The sequence below is a fragment of the Agelaius tricolor genome, unplaced genomic scaffold (genome assembly GCF_023055355.1).
Source record: "Agelaius tricolor isolate 1412-34295 unplaced genomic scaffold, bAgeTri1.0.p SCAF_6, whole genome shotgun sequence".
Lineage (NCBI taxonomy): Eukaryota > Metazoa > Chordata > Aves > Passeriformes > Icteridae > Agelaius > Agelaius tricolor.
The window spans coordinates 7114183-7137737 of NW_027269266.1; the positions used below are offsets into that span (position 1 = coordinate 7114183).

The following is a 23555-nucleotide window of genomic DNA, read 5'->3' on the forward strand; positions in this document are numbered from 1 at the left end:
GCACAGATTATGAAAGAGTAGAAGAAACTACACTGCTGTCAGATACATCATAATGATCCCCCAAAGAGGAACAATTCTTGGGATCAATCAATAAGGACTGGGCTCACAAGTGGATGTTGCAGCTACTCTCCTTAACCAGCAAAGAGAAAAATTCGGTTTCAACACCTTTTTCAATAAAAAGTTCACCAATTTACATTAAATATGCAACAAAAGGAAGGACTTGGAGATGACTCATCAAACTGCTACAGTGCAATGTTCCCTTTGCTCTCCTATACTCCAGGTCAGTGAATGTTCAATTTTTCCATGCAAAGCCTAACAGCTTCTAGAGGAAAGGCTGAGAATCTCCTCCCAGAACTTTACTAGCATTGTGATTAAAGGTTCAAACTCGCTAAGGCCCGGGAAAATGGTGAATTCATATATTCATTCAAGTGAATTTCTGATAACAGACTGAGACTTCATCCACAGAAATTAATCAGGAAGAACTGATTATATAGATTTGCATCATGGTTTGTAGTACAGGCCAGAGGGAATAAACACACCAGGAAGAGAATCAATTAGTTGTAGAGCAGAAGTCTGTCTATATGACTAGATATATTCAGCAAACAATCCAAGTTGAAGTCCAGTGTTTCCTATGAAAATCAGATTAGGGTACCACTGAGCATGGCAGGAAAAAAAAAGTCACCTTAGCCCTGACTTTAATGAGGTCTCACATGTAAATAAAATGTGGGTAATTTGATCCATATAATCTCTTTCTGATTTCACACAAACCAGAAGAGGAAAGGAAAGAACAAAACAAACCCCAGAGATATTTTCTGTAAAGCAATGGTGTGTCTCTGCCAGAGAGATAATCTATCCAATTGCATGTGCTTATTTCTCCATCTTATGTGTATTGTAGCACAGAGAGATGAACTACATAAATCACTTCAGAGTCTGAAATAAGAAATATAAGTGAGAGGCACTTCAAAATAAATGTAGGATGTTGAAATAGTGAAATAATAGAAATATCTGGACAATGAAATAACATCTTGATATTGAAATTACAAAAAGAACAGGTGTCATGAAGTATAAAATAACTATGTGCCTGTGGTTGTTATTGATTCCATAAACTGTTTCTGTCACTTCATTTAATATATATTAAAAAATTAGAACAGATTTCTGCATTTTCCAGTATCTAAAATCAGCAATTAAGAATGTTTCTTTGACAGATTTACTATTGACAGAATAAAATTCAGTTTATTTTTAAACCCAAATGTGAAAAATGCTTTAACAAGTTTCAATCTACACCACAAGCTTTAGTCTATATTAATTGGAATCTGAATCATGAATGTACCAAAATACATCGAAAACAGAAATTTGTTGATTAGCTCTAACTGCTATCAAAAGCATAACATTATAACATTAATAGTAATAAGTGATGTAAAATTTTCAAATATGGCAAGAAGAAAACTGTTATTTTACTAGATTCAAATCAACTACCTAACAATTTATTTTATCCTTGCTGGAAATGTGGTACAGATGCTTAATAAAAGTACAAACCATTGTTGCTGGAAAACAACAGGAAAAAAAATCACCTGAAGAAAACCTTTTGCTTCTTTTACCTTCCTAAAATTTAAGGATATCCCCTTACGAAATTTTATCAATATTTAACATCAAGCAACTATCAATGTTTTAATTACTGACAGAAAGCCCTAAATGAGCTCTTATTTAGATAATTATTTTCATTCCCCAAGCCTTGTTTAAGACTAACTTGCAATCTGAAATGTGTCTCTCGTAGTTTGTGCAGAAAAGCCAAGAAGACCTACACGTAATAAACATGGCCAGCTTTTTTGGTGCTTGTAACTGAGAAGCATTAAAGTTCCAGGGCATCAAATTCAGAGGAAGGTATGGGTGGAATTCAGTTCTCAAATTGAGACATCTAAACCTAAGTGTCTGCAGAGACATGCTGACATATCAGTTAGTTGCATAAGCTCCCAATGTAGTTAATAAAAGGCAGAAAAATTGCGGAATATTATCAGTAAATATCCTTAATGAAATGAGATTTTGCTTTTGTTTATGGAGAGAAAAATTCCACTATTGCCCATATATGCTGTGAAAAAGAAGCATACATAGACAATTTTCTAGAGGGGTTTTCTCTTTCACAGCAGTGTGCAATTGCATATCACGTGGATAAAAAATAAGTAATTTCAGTTTATGTACATTCATGATTTACCTTACTGTATGAAAAAGATTAAAATTAAAAAAAAACCAGCTTCATTGGAGGAAAAATCTTTCACAAGTTAATAAAGCTGTATAAGTTGTGTAAGTTTTAACTCTCAGTGCCATAAGAGTCATACTGTGTACTTTTCACAGAATGTATAATTTTTCAGCTGGTGACTTTGAGACTCTATTTGCCTGTAATAGGGAGATGATTCAGTCACAGTTCAACCAACAATGCATGTAATATTGTCTCTATTAAAGCTGAGAAAAATCACAAGAAAATACTGAAAAATTGAAAAGCACTTTGAGTAAAAGTGACAAATATCACATCTGTGATTTAGTAGCATATGGCTTTTTCCTTATTTTTTTAAAGGCAATGACATTTAAAGCTGCTAATTAAGATATGTCCAAAATGGCATTCCTTGAAATTTTTATTCACAACACAACTAAAATTGAAATTATTCTTAAAATAATGAAAAAAATTGTTTAATAACACAGTAGATATATTAGGAAGTGGCACAAACAAAAAGACCTTGCATACTTGATGAGGTTAATGGTCTAAGTTTAACAGCTGACAGAATTACATTCACTGAAATATTTGTTCTCTTCAAGTAGAACATCACTTGCCCTCACTCTCCAAATTTAATGTTGTTGTGTTTTGGGTTTTTTTTAACAAAGCATATACCAGAAGGTCTCACAGAAGGTCTGCTAACCTCCAAATATCTTCCTAACAGAGGCTGAGCTAGACACAGTCCTCCAAATGGTATGTAATGATTTAAGAATGGTTTTCCTTGTCAGCTGCTTTGTGCCCAAATTTTCTTCAATATCCAGGAAAGGGGATAGACACACCAAAGTTTCTCCTAAAAGGACAAACAAACACGATGGGAATGCTATGGTGTGATGATGAGCAGAGACTCAAGTTACAGTTTAGCCAATCCCTGAAGGGATCTCCTTGCCTCTACTGCTACAAATATGGTCAGGAAATAACGAAGTAAGGATTATTTATCTTTTAAAATCACAAAAGAATCTCCTTTTCCAAGAATCAGGAGAAAGTTGAGAGGAGAGTTGTAGAATGCATGCACTTTGGATTTCAAGTTTCACTGTTGTGTTCTGCTGTTCTTGTCAGTAATTTAGTCAGAGATTTTCTTATACATATGCAGTTTGTGCACCAAACAGCATTATTTATCTATATTGGATAATTTTGTAGAATCAGATGCTCCTAGAAGAACACTCAGAGATGCTCCAGGCCACAGTAATGCAAATCACTTCTGCGGAGGTGGAAGGAAAACAGGTTGGGAGAGAAAGGTAAGAATAAGTGACAGTTTATATCAAAACTAAGGTAGCCTTTAAAAAAATCAATTTAAATATCAGTTGCAACCTACCAGAAAACATTTTTCAAAAAGACCTGCTGTTCCCACACATTGATGTGCAAACTGGTGACATTAATTCCATCACAAAATTCACTTGCCAAAAAATGGCAGCCTGTTTGGAGAGGAGTCAAAGGCAAGAACTGCTGCAGAACTGAAACTGCTACAGTCATTTCTGTAAGAGAGTTATTAAGTGCCCTACTTAATTTTTTTAAAGTGAATGGAGTTTGCTTTTAGCTAAAGCTAGACGTGCACTGAAGTAGAATAAACCATTTGAAAATTACTACTAAAAGCCACTGGCAACAAAATATTACCCTTTGCCCTTTTCCCCCACTTATTTATTCTGTTGACTAAACACAGCAGCACATGACCTTTGAGGTGACCCAAGCACCTAAAATATCAGTATGGGGTGGCCAAAGGTGACTGAGGGCCATGAGAAAACACCACTTTTCTGAAAGAGCTTCTGGCAGCCAAAGTATTGCTCAGTGCCCAGAATGCTACGGGACCATGCTGGGTTTAGTGAGGTACAACCCATCCTCTCTGCACAAGAGAAGGTGGAAATGCCTTGCTCTAAAAAGTGCTGCCCTTCCCTTAGCAAAAAATTTTCATGGCCACATTAATTCAGAAATGTGCTCTAAGGGTGCTTGAAAGAGATCTGAGGGATTTGCTTTCACTGGGAGATGTTGTTTGGTCCGAAATCTAAGCAGGACTCCTGTTGTAGTTAATGGAGAACAACAGGATCCTCAGGGGGATGGTATACACTTGACCTGTCTTAGACACCAATCTTAAGTGTGATAGACATGTATGAGATAGATGAGATAGAGGAGTTCCAGATGAGACAGACACCTCTCATGGGATGAAATGTATTAGCCTCTGGAAGCACTTATTACATTGCACTGATTGTAACAGGAGCCAAGGTTGACTGGCTTATACTTAAAGCAGCTCAAACGAAAGACACCTGAGTTAGAGGAGACGAAATCCACTCTCACATTTAAATTTGATTACAAAGAATTGAGTTAGCTGACACAATACTGACCATGACTGATTGGGTCCGTGCTCAGAAGGACAAGTCCAATTCAACACTGAGCTGCAAGGTAGCCACTGTAATTAGTTAGCACGATGCTAAACACACTTGGTTTTTTACCAAGGCATTCAGTCAACTCATTTTTAACATGAGCAGGATCATTTACAAGTGAAAGCATGCGGTCTCAGAAATATGGGACAGTTACAAATGATCCACCCGAGGTATTTATGAAAAAAAAAATACAATTCTATTCTGAACACTTCAAAATACACAATGGCAATGAAGAGAAAATATTAATTCCCGTTTTAAAATAGGAAATTACATATGTTCTGATGAACCTATGAATTAGTTTGAAATAAAAATTAGAATTCTGCATTGCTAAACTGAAAGCTTTTTTTAAAAAGTAGAAGCGAATGAATGAAAAAATCAACACATTCTGCCAATGTAAACTGACAATATTTGAAAGTGTTTTCTTTAAAATAAAATGTGAAATTAGCCTGTATGCTGTCATAAGTTGAGAGAAGCTATCTTGATTTAAATAACCAAAATTTATGTTGCCATAAGCACAGAGAAGGGAGTTTATGCATGTATTGAAACTTTTAAATTCCAGTACCACTTACACATATGAAGATATTTATGTAAAATAACTGGCATATAATTATAAAGAGAAACAAGTGACAGCAATAACGCATGAATGGTATTTTATGTTTTGCTAAAGATGACTAATGAACTGAATTTCTATGGAAATATAGTGTGCCTGACATTCTCATACCTACCCAATGAGTTCATAATGATTACTGCTATTACAATGAATACAAAATTAATGAATAATAAATTAAATCCTTACACTAAATTGATATTAGGAGCCTCTTTAAGTCATTTTTTGTAACAGTCAAGTCACAATCCATAATAACCTTCTGAGAATAACAAGTTATGGATTTAATTACAGATAAAAAGAAATATCTTCTATTAAAATGTGGGAAATTATGCCCTAAAAAAATTAAAAATGGAGCAGATTTTGGAAAACAGCAAAGAATGTTCATAAACTAAAATAATAATATTAATGAAAAAGGAAATTAGAATGTCATGTTTTTACATGCAGTTTTTTTCAAAAGAAATATGCCAGGGTTAGGATAAAAGATGAACTAGCCAAGCATACTTATGAAAATTTGTAAAGGTTTATAACATATAAATTTAAAGGAACTCTCTCATTTCTACACACAAAAATCCTGTCAGAAGAATTTAGCTAACAATCAAAATAAGTGTCATGTCTAAATGTGGTAATCATCAGTCAGGATTCATCAGAAATCTAAAACATTGAAGGGAATTTTTGTTCTAACAATCTTTCCAGAAATCTTCTGGAGAAAAGATAAATGTCAGCTCCACAGATATATAGCATTTTGAAAGTTTAAAGACTCTTGGAAAAAAAAGTTGGAAGATATTTTAAGGGGGTACAACCTTCCTCTGTGTCCTACCACATTTAGTGTTAGAGGTTCTGTATAGCTATATTTCATTAATCTGGACATCTTTCAGAATTAAAAATAATTATTTCACCACAAATCATAAACATTTTGATTTATCATGATAAATACCAGCCTCCAAAAGTGATTCTGACAAAGTCACTGTGATATCTTGGGCTCCCTGGCACACTGCTGGAGACTTTTGACTTCCACCTCCCTTGGCACAAGGGCAGAACCCATCTGCACATTTTGGAACACGTTCAAGAACTCCTGAAGATCTTCACAAACAGAAGATGCACTCAAGTGCATTTCCATCAGGTACAACAGTTCCTGAACAGAATGGTGAAGACTGGAAATTATTCTTATAACTGAAGTTTCAGACATAAAAAAAAAAAAAAAGAGTTTAAGAAAGAATACTGTGTCTCAACACAGAGAAAGAGTACATTTAAAATCTGTAAAAAATTATTTTGCCCTGGAGTTGGTTTCTATATGAATGGCTGTATCTGGTTCCTTTAGCCATGTATCATCTCTCCAGCAGTGCTCAGAAGGAAGAGTATGGAAATCAAATACAACTGGTTTCAACTTTTTCAAAAAATATGTACACTGACTTCTAGGGATTCTCTCTCTAATGTGATAAAGGCTTCAAAAGAATGCAGAGTATAAAAATATAAAGGGTATAAATGTACTATCTAACTTCAGCACGTGTAAGCATCAACAAAGACAGTCTCTCCCACAGAAGTGCCGGGGAGAGGGCAGGGCTTGACCAGATTTCCTATTCTTGCAGAGATCTACCCCAAACTCAGTTTTACCTCTTATGATACCACTGTTCATAAAACCAATGACAGTGGCTTAATGAAAAAGTGTGACTTGCAAGTTTTTATCCAGAACAGGCACTAGCAGCATAAAGGATGCTCATCAGTGGCACCAGTGATAGATGGTGCATTACTAGATGCACAGTAAAACCACATTGAAGCCTGTTCCTAAGGGTGTCAGAAATTGAAGGTGCCCATGGGGTTGTGAAAACATGCTGAGACTCTCTGCTGTGTTACTGACCATTCTGTTGTGACAACTTCCATTTCTGCTTTTTCTCAGTGAAGAAATCTGAGATGGAAAGGCATTTTGGAATGAGGATTCTTAGATGCTAACTGCCTTCTGTCTAAAGCAAAGATTTATTTAACTGTATGGCAATATTCCACAAAGTTTGTTTAAAACTCTTAAGGGCAAGTTATAATTCATTTTGGTACATACGCCCCTACATATAAATATCTGCCAACTGTAACATTTTTGGTTGTTAGCTGCATAACAGATATCAGTTGATAATGGATATCAGTTTAACAGTTTAACCAGATTAGAGCTCTTAAACTCTCTGATGCTCCTTACCTACATCTAACACAGCAAGAAACCAGTGTTAAGTGAAAGATGGATGCACTTATTTAGACTGGTAAAGAGTATCACATAAGTAGAAGCAATATGTAGAAAAATATGTAATAAACATCCAAACATTGCCTCATCACCACTTTAATAATCAGAGAAGAGAATCAGCTTCCTTGCCCATACTGTCACTTAGACAAACATCTACCCAAACCTGCTTTTCTAGCCTTACCACATTTCCCAACTTCCAGCTCTTTTTCGTCCCCAGTACTGATTTCAGATATTTAGTTATTCTATGAGAGCTTTGCTGCCAGCAGGAAAAAGTGCCTTGGATAGAATGAGAGGCAAAGGAACCAGACAAAAAAGCAGAATTGCAGAAGGACTGAGAAAACCATTGCAAATGTTTGGATCCATCCATGTTCACATCAGAAAACCTGAGAGGGGCATCTGATTCTTCAACATAAAGTTAAAAAATATATTAACTTACCAACAAATAATAGTTATTAACATATTTTACTAATCATAAGGAAAGCAGAGTATTTGGGAGCTGTCAGGGAAAAAAATTTATTTGCCTAAAATGTGACCTATCTTTGAAAACATTAAGTTGCAACACAAAATAACACGTTCTATATAAGGTGGATTTCTCAATCTGAAACACATTAAAAATACTTTCAAAATACTCTTAATTTAATATAAAATAACAGCCTCTCTGACTTCCCAGTTCTCAAGTGGAAATGATTTCCTGTGCAAACCCGTTTTACAGCCAAGGGTAGTAACCAGCCCCAGTGTGGTTGATTTTAGCTGCACATTTCCCATTAATGTTAATGTGAGATTCACACTAAATTGCTGCACATGGGTGCAGGATATACCCTCAAGTTGTTAAATGAATGAAGAGAATGAATACATGGGGATTCCAATGAAGAGGAAAAATGCCAAGGAAAGAAATATCAGAAAGAATAATATAATACACAAAATCCATTCAGAGAAGGAAGGATGGGGGAGGAAAAAAAAGAAGCATTTTCTGATCTCTTTCCAAAATCAGTTGTATTGCGGATTCCCTGAAATGATGTAACAGTTGAAAAAGGCTTAACCATCTCCTATAAAACCTCAATCATGAAATCCAGAAGAAAAAAATAATCTTTTTCTCAATTAAAGTCTATGTTTCAGACTAACCTACCATTTTTAAGACCTAGATTTAAAGCCTTATCTCTTTTTGCTCTGGATTATATGTAAAGGCAAAAATTGTCAAAGGAATATTTTCCTCAGTGCTGCAGCCCCATGGCTCCTGATTGGTAACAGTTCAACAGTTTGTGTGGCAGAGCTGATCAAGGTTAAAAACCACTCAGCAAAACACCAGTATGTTTTGACTGCTACCAATGAAGTTCTACTCCAGCTCTGACTGCAACCACTGAAATATTGCAACCTTCTCTCACTGGGTTTAGGTCTAAGATTTGGCCATCAAATCCTTACTTTCATTTCCACAGTACACACTAATCAGTCCCAAACTATTACTTTTTGATGGTCTACATTCTTTCTCCATGTACAGTAAGAATTTCATGGTCACCACATACCTATATTGGGTATTTTAGTTCATGAAGCAAAATCAGAGGGAACGAACACTTAATTGTGTGCGAAATCACTGCAGACCTGAGGGGCTGTCTGGAGTTTAGGAGCACAGCTGAACACCCTGAACTCCAGTGAAACCTTCCCTGTTTCTCTCTTACATATGTATATATACATATATAGATACACAATACAGACACTTTCAGTAGCAGAAAGAACACCATGATGAGCGAGAACAATAATTTTTAGTTTAGTGTGATAAAGACATGAATGTAACACCAGGAAAAGACAATCAACATTATAAAACAAATGACACATACTATAAAAATTTCCATTGTTTTCATAATTGTATTAAAACAATTATTTGTTTGGGTTTTTTTCTTTCATATTTTCTCATACATTGCTAAAGTACTTTAGCAGTTTAAAACCCCTCTCAATTAAACAAATCCACTCACAGAGTAGTGCTGGATGAAGTGAAAATGCCCACAAGCAAATGGGAATATTTTGCATGCACTGAATTGAAGTTTTGCATTCATGTATTTGAAATTTCCAGCAATTTTTTTTTATTTCCAGCAATTTTTTTTTTTATTTCCAGCACCTTTTTAAAGTAGAATAAGTGCATCCTTTTCTTTCCTTCCATCCTTCTCTTTATTAATATTTTAAATGTAAATTAAAAGTATTATCATTATTTATCTCTGTGTACATGTATAGCCACTTACACGCACACATAATAAACATGTCTGATAAATATATGTGTATTCACACACACATATATATATAATAATACCACATGTATATATATAACCACATATAGATGCATACAAATATACATTTACTCTGTATCACAGATTTCCCATATTTCTCCAATTTCATATTGGATGTTTACTCCTAAGCACCCATTTAGCTAATTTTTGTGAACTCTGATAAATGAAATTACTCTGTTTTATTGGTTCACTTATGCTCAGTGCAAAACTACAGTGAAAAGTGGTTTCCACAACTTCTAATTACAAAACATTAGCTACCTGAGACTTCTCCAGCTGAGCAGATTAGCATAGATCTTCTCTGCTGACAGCTTTGACCTTCACTCCAGCAAACACTTGTCAAAATGCCAAAAGTAATTACCTGGCTGTTTAGGAAGGAGTAACGGGGTGTAGCTACCTACCTTTTCTTGTTACTGATCTAAAATGTCTATAAAACTTTGCCAAGAGGCACCCTCTGGATTTTGGCATATACATTTTTTTCACATCTGTCTTTTTTTGGTCTTTTTTTTTTTTTTCAACAGACTATCAGATATGGGGTATATGATCTCCTGCCAGCCAATCCCATCACAGTTCTGGGGGACAGTCAAAATAACCTACTAGATGGATCTTTCAACCAAAACCATTTTATGACTGCTGTCATCCTGATTTTGTTGCACCAGGAAAAAATATATTTAAAAGCAACAGAAGCAGCACAGAGAAAAATGATCATAATTATCCTATGTTGATGGTACTGCCTATCCTCTGAATTAACTTATATACTACAGCTTATTTTTTTTTTTCTAAAAAGCCTTTTACTGTTCATACTTCAGATTTACAATTAAGAAAACTGAGCTGCAGAGAATTTACAGGTACTACTTGAAAAATCTATGGCTAGATTAAATCTAGAGATGTCTTCTGACTTCAGCCAACATAAATTCATACAGTTTCTCTTAATCTAGAAAGTTCAAATTTATGGAAAATACATTTTAAACATAACAAAGAGATTTAAAATTTTCCTGAGGACTAGGTAATTCTAAAAGTTTTAAGTATTTGCAGATTCTTACAATGGTCAATTATCTCTGAATCCTGAAAACTACTTTTGTCAGACAATGGAAAACATCATCCCCAGATAAGAACAATATCAAATGGGATAAATTCAACTCAATCTTATCTTGCATGTCATTATGGATATGTGGAGCTCAGGAAAACTCAAGGATGAAAAAATACAAACCCCTTCTTTGGCCATAGATAGTCCAGAAAACAAACAATTCATGCAAATCAAGTCCCTTGCCTTGTAGTCCCAACATTCCCTAACAATTGTGCACAGTATCAGGCAGGAGCAGCAGCTGCTGAAGGAGCCCCCAGTCCATAGGAGAAAGACTGCTCAGAATGAAGGCAATGTTAACACACACTGCTGACAACTGTGCCCTTGTGAGCACTGCCAAAAAACTTCTCTTATCTTCAAAAACTCTCTCAAAGCTCTCAAATAATTCCTAGTCCCACTATCAAGAGCTCATTACTTCCCCTCTCAGATACATCCCTCCATGAGCTATCAGCAGCAGAAGGTCATGCAAGTGCCAATTTTCAAGACAGATGATATGTGAATCCCCTGGACCTTCTAACTAAGCCTTTTCCAGCCAGAAACCCCCACCTGCCCTTTCATCCAGGGTCATCTTGTGCCTCCTTCCCAAGATGTCAACCTGTAAATCGTGTTTTAGCAAGAGAACAAATTGCTCCCAGATTCAGAGCAGCTGTCCTTACACTCTGTACCAAAACACCACACTTCTGGAGAAGGGCCTTTTCATGTTATTACTTTTCTCCAGGTAAAAGGGAAAACAGCCTGATTCTCAGATGAGTATATTGATTTTCTGTTTTTTCTCTTGTGCTTTAAATAACAACTATTTTTCATAGACTCCTGAAGTAGCACTGCTCTCACTCACAATTTTTATTCTTTGGCTCATATGAAAGCTATCAGCTAAAATCACAAGATTTCTAATCATCCAATTTCATATATTAAAAATAGGATATTTAGTTACATCAGATAAAGTCTATTTTCCTGTTTGTACCAACTGAAATAGAACACTATCTGTTCCACATTATCCCTGTTCCACATGGTGCCTAGTGTTTATTTGCATGCACGGTTGTAAATCGTTAGGTTAATCTTGTTGTTCCACATTTTGAGAAGTTATAATCAATCTGTCTAATGGGGGGAAAAAAAGGTACTGACTGTTCTTTTCAGGGTAAAGATGAGGTTACAATGCTATCTGACCTAAATCAGAGTTTCTACAATTCCATTCTTTATGCTTACCTAGAAAGTTACATAATCATAAAAAAATATTACACAGCCAAATTATTCTTTATATAAAAGCTGCCCTTCAATGCATTCAAAGATCAACGCATGATCTTGCATTACCAGATTTCTTCTAACTGTTGCATTCCTAAATTATTTGTTGTAATATGCTTGGGATCTGCTATAAACAGAGATAGCATCTTAAGTGTACTGCACAAAAATGCATAAAACTTTATTAAAGGACTATAGCATTTAGAGATGTCTGGAATTGTATTTATTATTGCTGTATATGTCACAATGCATATATATTTCAATTTTCCAGGGAAATGTGCTGTTTATCATAAAAATGTGAAATGGATGCAATTTGGCTAAATAATATTATGAAATACAACATTAAGCAATTGTCTTGGGGTTGGGGATTTCTGCTTGCTTTAAGTCAGAAATAAAATTAGTTCTCAAATATTTTAGTGTGGGGACTTTTTGATGCTATGTACACAGTGGGACCCCCCCAGTACTGCTGCTATACAAAAAAACAAAAGTATTTTGTTTCAGTCACACATTCTCTGTGCCATGGATTATAGAGCACCTATTTGTTCATTTGCACCAAGTGAAAATTGTCCTACACATAAAAGGTACAGGTCAGTTTCAAACATCTGTGCATGGAAATCTGTAGCAAGTTTAAATGGAAAAAGACTTTCCACTACCATAGTCAAAAGTGTATTGGGAGATATCCTTGTCTTGAAGAAAAACCACTTTGCACTCCAACTATAGTGCAGTTTTATCCTGGATTATCAGCTCCATAGGTGTGAAGAAGCCAACTGCAGGCATTTGGTTACTTAATAGTATCACATATGGTAATATTTATCAAAATTTAAATGTTTGTATTTTTACTTGCTCTTAAATTAATTTTGAATGCCTAAAGAGCTTTAAATATGTTAGCAAAGGATGATGTGAATAAAGGAGACTTATGCAGAAGAAATCAGGATTCGCACCAGAAGACTTTAAGAGAATCTATCAATAGAAAAAAATATATCTTTGAGTTTGTTACCAAGCAGCAATTACAGGAAGAAGCTTTCAGTGTACTAAATTCTACCATCCTGACTTCCACCAATCTCCCCAGATTTACATGCAGGATCTATGTATGGCAGCTCTATCATCAACAATGTCTCAGTGATTCTGTGGACATTAGTGATGATTTCTCTCTCAAACTTTTACCCACCTATGATAAATATCACTTCATATAATCTATCATTTCTCTTTGAATGTAGAGGCAATCTAGGCAACTATTTTTGAATAAATGCCTAACATTTCAACAGCTGCAACAGATTTAGATGAATTCTATTTCCACTATTAAAATGCATTTAGATATATTACCAGAGGGCTCTTTAAAAAATTCAGCTTAAAAATTTCTATTAACCTCTAAACCATGACATAAATTACTTAAATGGAAGACTTATTTTACCAGTCTCCATAGGCCTGCTTACAGTTTTCAGAAAAAAAACACCTAACAAAAATACATGAGTTTCAATCTAAGCTTCCATTCTGCTATTTCCATTAAACCTGTGTTGTTCAGGTATTAATTACTGTATTCCACAATATTCTAATATCTACTCTACACCAGTGGTGTGTTTCTCCTTATTTTAGTTTAATTGACAGTTTTCTATTAATGGGTGTAAATAAGAGGCATGAAAATGCAACGACATAAACTATCATTGCTTTAAATTAAAGACTATTAACTACATAATGCTAATTAGCTCTTTTTGTTTTCCTCCCCAGTTTTACAAAATTATTAAGTAGCTTTACAATTCCCAATAAGCAGCTGGATTTAAGGGTTTATGCTGGAATAGATGACATGACTTTATAAGTTGAACAGGAGGAAGTTCTGCAATTTTCTATTAAAACAGAAAGTGATTTTAAAGACAAGAAATATTTCTGTCTAAAATTAGATGCCTCATAGTTATTCTTAGAGGAGAGAGGTGTATGTTCAAATGAATTCTACCCCTACTAATCACAGATATGAATACCATAATTAGAAGGAAGTCCATGGAGAAGAGGCATAACCAAAGGTACTTGTTATTCTTCAGGATTGAGACATTTTCTGAACAGTGGCACTTTTCACTTGTTCTATTTTTCAACAGAAGAACAAGGTGGGAAAGAAATGCCATCTTGAAAAGTCATTAATCATTGTATCAGACATTTGGTATTGCAGGAGACAATTCTGTTTCTGAATAATCTTCAAAGCCATAATGACATCCTTTATTCAGCAATGGACGGATTCGAGGAAAATAATTCAGACAGATTTGGTGATACAGTAGGTGAAAGGAAATTGATCCACTACAGAGAGCTCAGGAGGTGAAGAAGGACAATGTGAACTAAGGAGGCTTGAGTAGAAGAAATCAGGATTTACACCAGAAGACTTAAGAGAGGTTAAGAACAGAAAAAGACCTGTCAAATCTTTACGTTTCACATTATAGACCAAGGAATTGTAATCCTACTTAAACCAGGGACAGGGCAAGTGAAATCAGATGAACCTCACAGCCTCCTGGCTACGTTGTTCAAAGTTTCTGACACAGAAGCTGTCAATTCTCTTCAAAGATGAACTCCAAATTATTCACAGACACATTCTTTGTTACCATCTCAGAGAGCAAGATATCTTATTGCACAGTCTACAAAAATCTAGATAGAGAGAAGGAATTCACCTGAAGACTTTAAACTTGTTGTTTACTTCATCACAGCTGAATTGTGATCTGACAGTGACTGACCAATGAATACTTTCAAAACAACCATCACTGCTCACAGCTGTGGGGTAGAAAAAGGATCCAAGACACTCTGCCAGCATGGACATGTTGGTGCCTGAAGCAAGAGTTCATCTTGCTGAGACTTCTCACAAGACTTGCAAAGCTTACGCCAAGAGTCAACAAGAAAACCAAGGCTAGCTACAGTGATTTTGCTTTTTGAAATTGAAATTTCCTCCTTTTGATGACACAGAATTCATGTCTCCTGCACTGACAGCCACCATGAAAAACAAGGTGGATGTTATTAGCAAACCAGCACAAAAAAATACTGTCAAATTTCATGATGTCAGCAGGAGAAGCAGTACACTGGAGGCAGAATAAGGCATAAATACTTTCTTCACCAATTGAATACAGGCTCACAAAGAGCTCGGCCATTTAGTCACCCTAATTAAGAGCAGAACTATGATATCTTGGACCACTTTGGACCATATGATATCTTGGACCATATCCAAACCAATCAGACACCAGCAGCTGGAAACACTACACAGGGTAAGTTACCTCTAAGGGGTTTGAAGTATTCATTTAATTCAAAAGGACTGTTTAATGCTAAAAGCGAAGGATGGTGTTTTGTCTGTTTAGAGCTGCCAACTTCAACAAAAATATTCATATACACAATAGAACTTTTTGACATTGAATTTTTTGTCATGGAAATTTCAGCTCACAGCTGGGACATGACCAAAATTTTTAGATGTTAAATCTCAAAATCTGTAAGATTGCAGATTTAATCATTTGCAGTCATTTAAAACTGCTGAGAAATTCTATATGTTTTTAATATATTCCAATAATTTTGAGGCAGTGTTTTTATTCAAATCAGCTTGCTGTATTGCATAATACAGTAAAATTTGAATAACAATACATTATGCTTTGCATTTTTGTGTTTCAGCAGAATTAATTTTGTGATGTTTTATTTTCAGAAATAAATCACTCACAGAGGAATGATTTTTAGACAAGAAGTTCATATGATTCAACAACCTACTCTCTAAGTCAGGATAATAGTCCCCTTCAGACCACATGCAGTGTGAAAACATGAATTTCACCAACAGGGCATAGCAAAGTAAAAAAATGCCCCAACCAAAAAGAAAAAAAAAAAGAAAGCTAACCACAAAACCATCCAAACCAATGGTTTAGTTTAAAGTTATGGAAATTAAAATTGAAAAATTTTCTGTTCCTATATATACATTAAATAAATCTAAATTTCTGACCTTCCATACTAGTGTGTCTCACAAGTTACCTTAGGCACAAGAACTTGCACACAAGACCTGTTAATTCCCTAATATCTGGTTATGCACAGCCTTTAACTGTGCTGTCTGTCCCCATCACTACCATGCCTACACCATGCCCACAGCCCTTTGCTTTTCAGTCTTCACCTAAACACCTAAAATGTTGCACTTCAATATAATACAAAAAGAAATGTGAACATGACTCTAACACTAAAAGACATTTCAGCAGTGCTGAGCATCTGTTCCCAAAACTCTCCTACATCTCTTTTCCCTGTGTTCAGAATATAAATGACCATTACAGATACCTTATGCCAAAATTCTTTGCTTGGAAACTTTCTAATTATCACTGTCCTTGCCTAAATGGTAGGATTCTGGACTACATACAAAGCAATTTCATTCCTTATTTCTACATCAAATATATTACAATTTTCTATAGAGTTATCTTACCGATAATTGTTCTCTGCTAGGTTTCTCCTGACCTTTAAACTGAAGAGAAAAGAAATATACATTTGTTTGTCTAAATGATGTCATGCCAACTGTAATTACTCCTAGAGCAGGTAACTAATGTCTTGAGAAAGTTTATTTCTTCAAAACATTGAGATTAAATTACATTGCAGCATTGAACCTGACTCATTAAACAGAAATAGGCCAGAGGACAGCTACTTGATGAAAGATGTATTCTATCATTTGAATGCCAAGGAGTGTGAAGCTGGCAAAATGTTGGATGTCCTGCTCTAGAACAAATAAAGGTATTGTTAATGTGAGAAAACAAGCTATTCACAATTTTAAATTACTCTGCTGTCAGCTTCCTCATATAATTACATAGCCCTAGAAACTGAAAAAAAACCCCAACCAAAAGTAACCAAAACATTTACACAGAATTGGAACCGTGAATTACTGGGAAAAAAAAGTTTTATCAGCAAGAATTTTTCTAAAGGATTTCAGAGAGCTTATTTTCCTTCAAGACAGGTCATGTGTGCACCAAGAATAATAAATCTCAAACTCCAAGACAACAGAGACAATCATTTTTATCATCATACTTCCATATCTCTGTTTTCTAGTGGATATTTTAAGTCCTTCACCTCCCTGCATAGTTACTAAATAGTCCCATGTCTTCTCTAACCTGCACATTTTTCAAACTCCACAGAGGAGGATGGAAAACTTTAAATATAGTTCCCTATATTTAAGCCTTAAGTAGTGCAAGGAAAATATGAGGTGTATCCATTTTGGTTACAAAAATATATGCTACATGAATAATGAGACCAAACTGCTGCACAGACACTGTTCTTGTGGCTATCAGTGAGACTTGCATGTACATAACACCTGCACAAATAGATTCCTTTTTGCAAATCTGAATAATTTACATTCCTATGTTTATTATGGCATCTGATTACCTCAATTTCCAAATTCTTTTCATTTCTAAGGATATGACAGACTGTGAAATTCTTCTGTCCATTTGGTCTGTTCATTTTCTGTAAACAAGATCTGCTTTCCAAGCTCCTGGAGGGATGTCAAGTTCCCTAATAGCAGTACAGCATGGAATTATGCATTTACCTGTGCCTACCTTGGAAGTATGCATTGATTTATTCTCCTTTGGCTTCCCTTGGTAAATTAAGTACTTGGAATGCTTTTCTTCAAGACACTGTTGACTTTAAAAATTTATAATTACAACTAGAGCCTGAAAAAACTTCTTATGTAAGTATATATTGCTGTTGATTTTTTAAGAGAATTTATTTTTGGCTTAGAGATCTGGAAGTAAGACGTTTGCTTAAAATAAATGAACTGATTAGTGAGTACATTGACAAGCACTGCAACTTCATGAGTTAGAAAGATAAGATACTTTTTAAATTTAAAATATTTGAGGGATGGATATATTTGTGAGCTCTTTTTATTTTTTTAATGTAAAGGACAAACACAAGGTTTAGTTATGGCAATACTATGGCCACACTGAAATACCAAGAGGAGCTTATGTAAAACTCCTATAAACCTCTTTCTGCAGCCATCAAAACCTGAAAGTTTTAATTCACTAAGCAAATAGAAATTAAAAAAATGCTTGGGATGTTAATGTAATAAAGAGTAGATAAATTACTGTATAAAATATGAATTTAAATTGGTGAATCTGCAGAAATTCTTCAAATCATAGAACATTATGGTTGGAGAAGACCTCCAAGACCATTAAGTCCAACCTTAACCAAATACCACCATGCCCACTGAACCATATCCCAAAGGGCCAAGTCTGCTTGGTTTTGAACACTTCCAGGGACAGTGACTCCATCACTTCCCTGGACAGCCTGTTTCCGTGCTTAACCATCCTTTCAGTGACATTTTTCTCAATATCCAACCCGAACCTCCTTTGAGACAGCTTGAGGCCATTTCCCTTTGTCCTGTTGCTGGCTGGGAGAAGAGACTGACCCCCACCTGGCTACAGCCTCCTTTCAGGCAGTTGTAGGGACTGATGAGGTCTTCCCTGAGCCTCCTTTTCTCCAGGTTAACACCTCCAGCTCTCCCATCCACTCCTCACAGGGTTTATGTTCCAGATCCTTCACCACTTTGTTGCCCTTTCTCTGGGGTGGCATTATTTTGTCCCCAGAACCTCCCCACTTTTTCAGTAGCATTTAAGTTAAAGAAGTTGGAAACAACTACTTTGATTCCAGTGGTAAGCAAAACCAGAATGTTATATCTTGAGTTTTACTGAAATAAAAAAGTTACAGCATTTTTTACTTTTCAGAGTAGTTTGCAAGGAACAGGCCAAGGCACATCAGGAACCTCCTGGACTTGATAATGTTTCCACAGCCTTGATAAATTTCAGTGGAGGATGTCAATTCCATTAATTTTCTTATGTGTAAATTTTTGAATACATGTAAACCTTATTATCCACAACTGGAAAAACTATAAACTGCATTCTGATTTATTTTAAACCTGCCTTCTGCCAGTTTCATCTGTTCTTGCACTGCAAAAGCAATTATACAGTCCTGTCCATATTCACTGTGCAACTCTAGAGCTGACAGACCTTTCTCATACTATAGTCTTTTTTTTCTTTCCAAAATAAAGTTTCCTTTCTTACTGCACCACTGGTTATATGGAAGACATTCCATACTTATAGTCATGCCTTCTGCCTTTCCCTGAATATTTCCATTTCAACCAGAATTTCAAATCCATCTGAGGTATGAGAAGCAGTACTATATGTCGTATTTAAATAAAGGCAAAGGACATATTTATGGAAGAACAAATGATATTATTCTGTTTTCTATTCCATTCCAAATAATCCTTAAAAAACTTTTCCTCATTCAACTGATAATGGAGACTGAACTGTCATTTTCATCAAATTACCCATTACTACACTAAGTACATTACTATGTAGACCTTGTATGCAAAGCTATTTTTTCTCCATATGAAATTTTTACAGTAATTTACAATGAAATTCATCTGCCATTTTGAGTCCATTCACTCAGCTTTATTCTACATTTCTAAGATCAACTTTCACCTTTAATACTGTGAATAATTCAGTATTAGCAGGATTTCTCACCATCCTGCTCACTCTCTTTTCTAATTCACTTATAACTATGTTGAATGTTACATGCTGAGCAGAGATCCTTAATTTTTTTTTTCACTATCTTAGCCTTTTAGAAAACTAATACTTTTTTCCTAATCTCTGTTTCTTGCCTCTTAACAAATTAGTGATTCACCATTTTTCTGTTCCATATTCCACATTCTAAGAAACAATTAATTTCCTTAGAAACTTCTGGGAAGACCTTGTCAAAAGCCTCTGGCAATGCAGGCAGGCTCTACCAACAGCATCATATTTGCTGATCCTTTCAGAGAGATTCAACAAGTTTACAAGACAGGGAAGATCATTGTTATAAAAAAAGCCATATTAAATTTTCCCAGGAAAAAAAAAATCATACCCATTCATGAGTCACATAATTCAGTGCTTATTGTAAATTTGGAGTTCTGACAGTACACATTTAGGGTTTTTTGACCCTGCTACTCTTTAATCAAAAGTTAACAAGACCCTTCTCCAGTGCAAAGGAAAATTCTGGCCTAGGAGCTACCCCAGTTTTTTCTGTAACTACATTCATCCATGGTGAAGCAAAAGTAGAAGTTAATAAACAGATTGGAACTCTCAGCGTTTATTTACATGAACTTTTCTTGTTTCTGTTTTCAAGCAATATTGCAACTTCTTTACTTCTGATTTTTAAAGTCTATCAATTGAGTAATTTGGAAACAAATCAGTCATAAATTCAGATACCTTGCAAAAATTGTTTTTTGCAGTCAACAGCTCCATAATACAGTTAACAGCCAAGCTGAAAAGGAGCCAATAGGAGTCCTTAGAGCAGTGGAACTTACTCAGAAGCAGCTTAATTCTAGAAATGCAATCTTTACTTCCAAGATTAACTTGTCATTGAAATAGTTGAAACAGCACAACAAAAAAGGCATATTTCTATCATTTTTTGCTCCAGAAATTAAGGCTAAGGTGTAATAACATTTTTGTTCCCTGAAAAAAAGTATCAGAAAAGTGATCATCTTTTACAAATGACTAATGTGTTTTTACGAGCTTTTGACAACACCAAAGAGTTTTTCACCTCACTGGAACTTGATGACAAGCCTCTATTTAGTTTTCTTGACAAACAAGGAAGTCTCAAACAGTTTTAATGGACTTAAAGATGTTAAACTTCAATTTTTCATGTGCCACTCACCACTCAATTCTCTTCCTCTTTAAATGTCACAGTTGTGGGAGAACAGGATGTGTCTGTGCTGTTTGCAGTGGTACTGACTGCTAAACAGACGTGGGGAGTCACACTTTGGGAAAGGAGGACAAGGACTTACCTGTTTCTTTGGCAACATCTGCAGTTGAAATATTTTGGAGGTTTGAGCGCACTCGGAAGGTCACAGCTGGTCCCAGCACGCTGAAAGAGATTATTAAAAAATGTAAGATTCATAATCAAGAGACATGGCATAATATCCCTTATCAAAATAGGTTTTTAAAGAGAACCTATTAAGACACCATTTAGCCCTCTTCCTTTTGCTTCATTAGCTACATTTGCATACATTTTTATACCTCTTGTGGTTTCCTTTGTGTATTTTGTGCCTGTCTGAAAGAATTTCAATGACATTAACTAAACTTCAGAACACTTCTGTAAATACTATTCTTATTATGAAGATGGAAAAACGGAGGCACTGAAATTGCTCTTCAGTGAAGTACAGCATAGCTCATCACTGGAATTCAGCATCCAAAGAAGATTACATGTACTTTCACATTTATATTCCCAATATCAACACAACTTCAGTTCCTGTTGTCACAACTGCAAGTCAGAGGGACAATATAAAAACTCTGAATATTTATCTTAATCATATTCTGCAAGAATATGTGTGGAGAAGAGATTCTGGACATATCTGATCCAATAGCTGGTTTTGACCAGAAGAATACCACAAAGTATTTATCATTTAACAACAGAGAGGATAACAACTTCTGAGAGGAAACTATTTGACTCTGTGAAGACCTGTAGCCTGATGGTCCCTTATGGCACTAAAATCTATAAGATATTTACAGAGGAAGGAACTGATTAGCCAGATGTAGAATGGCAATGTACTCAGGGCTTCACTGAAAAATATTACTGTGTAATTTTAAGGAAAAATAAAACTATATTTGTAATGTTGCATTCATTCTCCATCCATCCCAATAAACATCCTACATGTACATCTGATGAAAGAAAATAAGAAATTTCAGGTTCATGTCCTTAAAACTAAACTTAAATACTTATCTACAAAAAACGTAAGAAAAATACACATAAAAATATAGGGAATGTATTATTGAAGAAAAATTTCTGGGGAACAAGAGACTATACCAATTATAATGCAAGAATTTACAGAGGAGAAGAGCATAGGGTCTGAAGAAAAACAAAAATTGGCACTATTTTATAAAATTTTCTTACATAATATGTATTATGCAAGTTCCTAAGGTTTTTTTAACTCACATTATCAGAGAAAAGAATTGTATGTATACTGTGAAGAGCAACCCTGCTTAAAAGGTGAAGTGCATGGGCTGGAACTGTACATGTAACAGCTTTTGACTTCCTATGGCAGTGCCTTAGGAGAGAATGAAATCTGAAAAATTTTTGCATAGAAGAAATAAATTGAAAAATATTTTGTTGCAGGGCTTGAAATGAAGTATTAAGTTATCCTTTTAGTAACATGTTCATCTTCTACAATCACAGAATGGAGAGCACTTAATGAAGTGTGCTTAATTGGATCACATATATCCTAGGCAGAAATACCTTTAAACTTTTTCCATTTCACATAGTAAAAACTCTTTCTTAAATATAAGACTTTGCTTTGAGGTTACAAAGGGAATCTGAGTAAGAATAAGAAATATCCTTTCATCTTCTACTAGCAAAGCATGCACTGCACACATTTTATTCTGGAATTAACAGGGACTGCTATTAATCAATCATTTTTCTTGAAGTACTCTTGGGAGGAGGGGAGAAAAAGAAAACAGATTTTTTTGTTAAAGGACACTCTAAAAGCCTGGTCACTAATGGTCAAGAAACACTTTTAATAATGGCAGGCAAGTACAAAACATTTGTCAACATCATATTAATATTATAGATTAAAATACTCAACAATTGCAAAGTACTTTTTATTTGAGATAACTGCTGTACAAAAATCCAGACTGTTCTGTCACTAACCCTGAGATAATCAACCTGTTTTAGGATATCAAATACTGACTCTAAGTAATCTTGCACTGTCCTTCTTTTTGTGCTGTCAACCTAAGAGAAATGCTGATTCCTCTCAGGTGCTCAGATATTTACAGTGCCATTAGCAGTCTGCTTCAAATAAAAGCAGCATCACCCCAGTATGCAGCTCTTGCATCACCATGATAGGAGGGAAAGAAAAACCAATTTCAGATATTCCCCCCAAATCTTCACTGCATAGTCCATTACAGCTGAGAACCTCAAACCAACACAAAATTTCAACCACAATGTAGTTATACTTCAGCTCTATCAGCAAACACAAAGTTTCCTGCCCTCCTTCCCTTACCTGAATTCTTTACTTTTCCCTCTCAGCCACTCCCCACTTCCTCTCACTTGTCCTGCCCTGCCCCACTCCCAGCCACCTTGCACTTCCTGGCATCAGTAAAATCACAGATTTAAACCGGATCATTTCAGTGACCCAGCCCAGGCAGTGAGAGACGGGGATTTCCAAGGAGTGAAGCCTGTCAGCAACCATCCCACTATTCTCTACTGACTCCACCTGGATAACACAGGAACACAGGAAGATCTGAGTCATGCCCACATCAGTGCTGCCACAAGTACTGTAGTTCCTCCTCACTGCTCAGGGAAAACAGAACAAAAACACAGCGAGGAAAAAAATTTCTCATGCAAGTGGGATGCTACTGTGTTAAGACCATTCTTTTGCAGGAAAGAATAAATCTCAGAATCATTTGAAACATGCACTCACATGTTGCTCTGTGGGACATTGTTTTCCTCTACTGTAGCAATTGAATTCTTGTATGTTAGAAATCACCTGAG

At 35.3% G+C, this 23555-nt stretch overlaps 1 protein-coding gene across 1 annotated transcript in view; it reads right to left on the reverse strand.

The window, feature by feature from the left end:
* Positions 1 to 23555, reverse strand: part of PTPRN2 (protein tyrosine phosphatase receptor type N2) — a 635322-nt gene that overhangs the window by 328431 nt on the left and 283336 nt on the right. The window contains exon 11 of the mRNA XM_071428608.1: positions 20854 to 20933. Within this exon, the coding sequence (XP_071284709.1) occupies positions 20854 to 20933 (80 nt within the window). The remainder of the gene's footprint in view (positions 1 to 20853; positions 20934 to 23555) is intronic.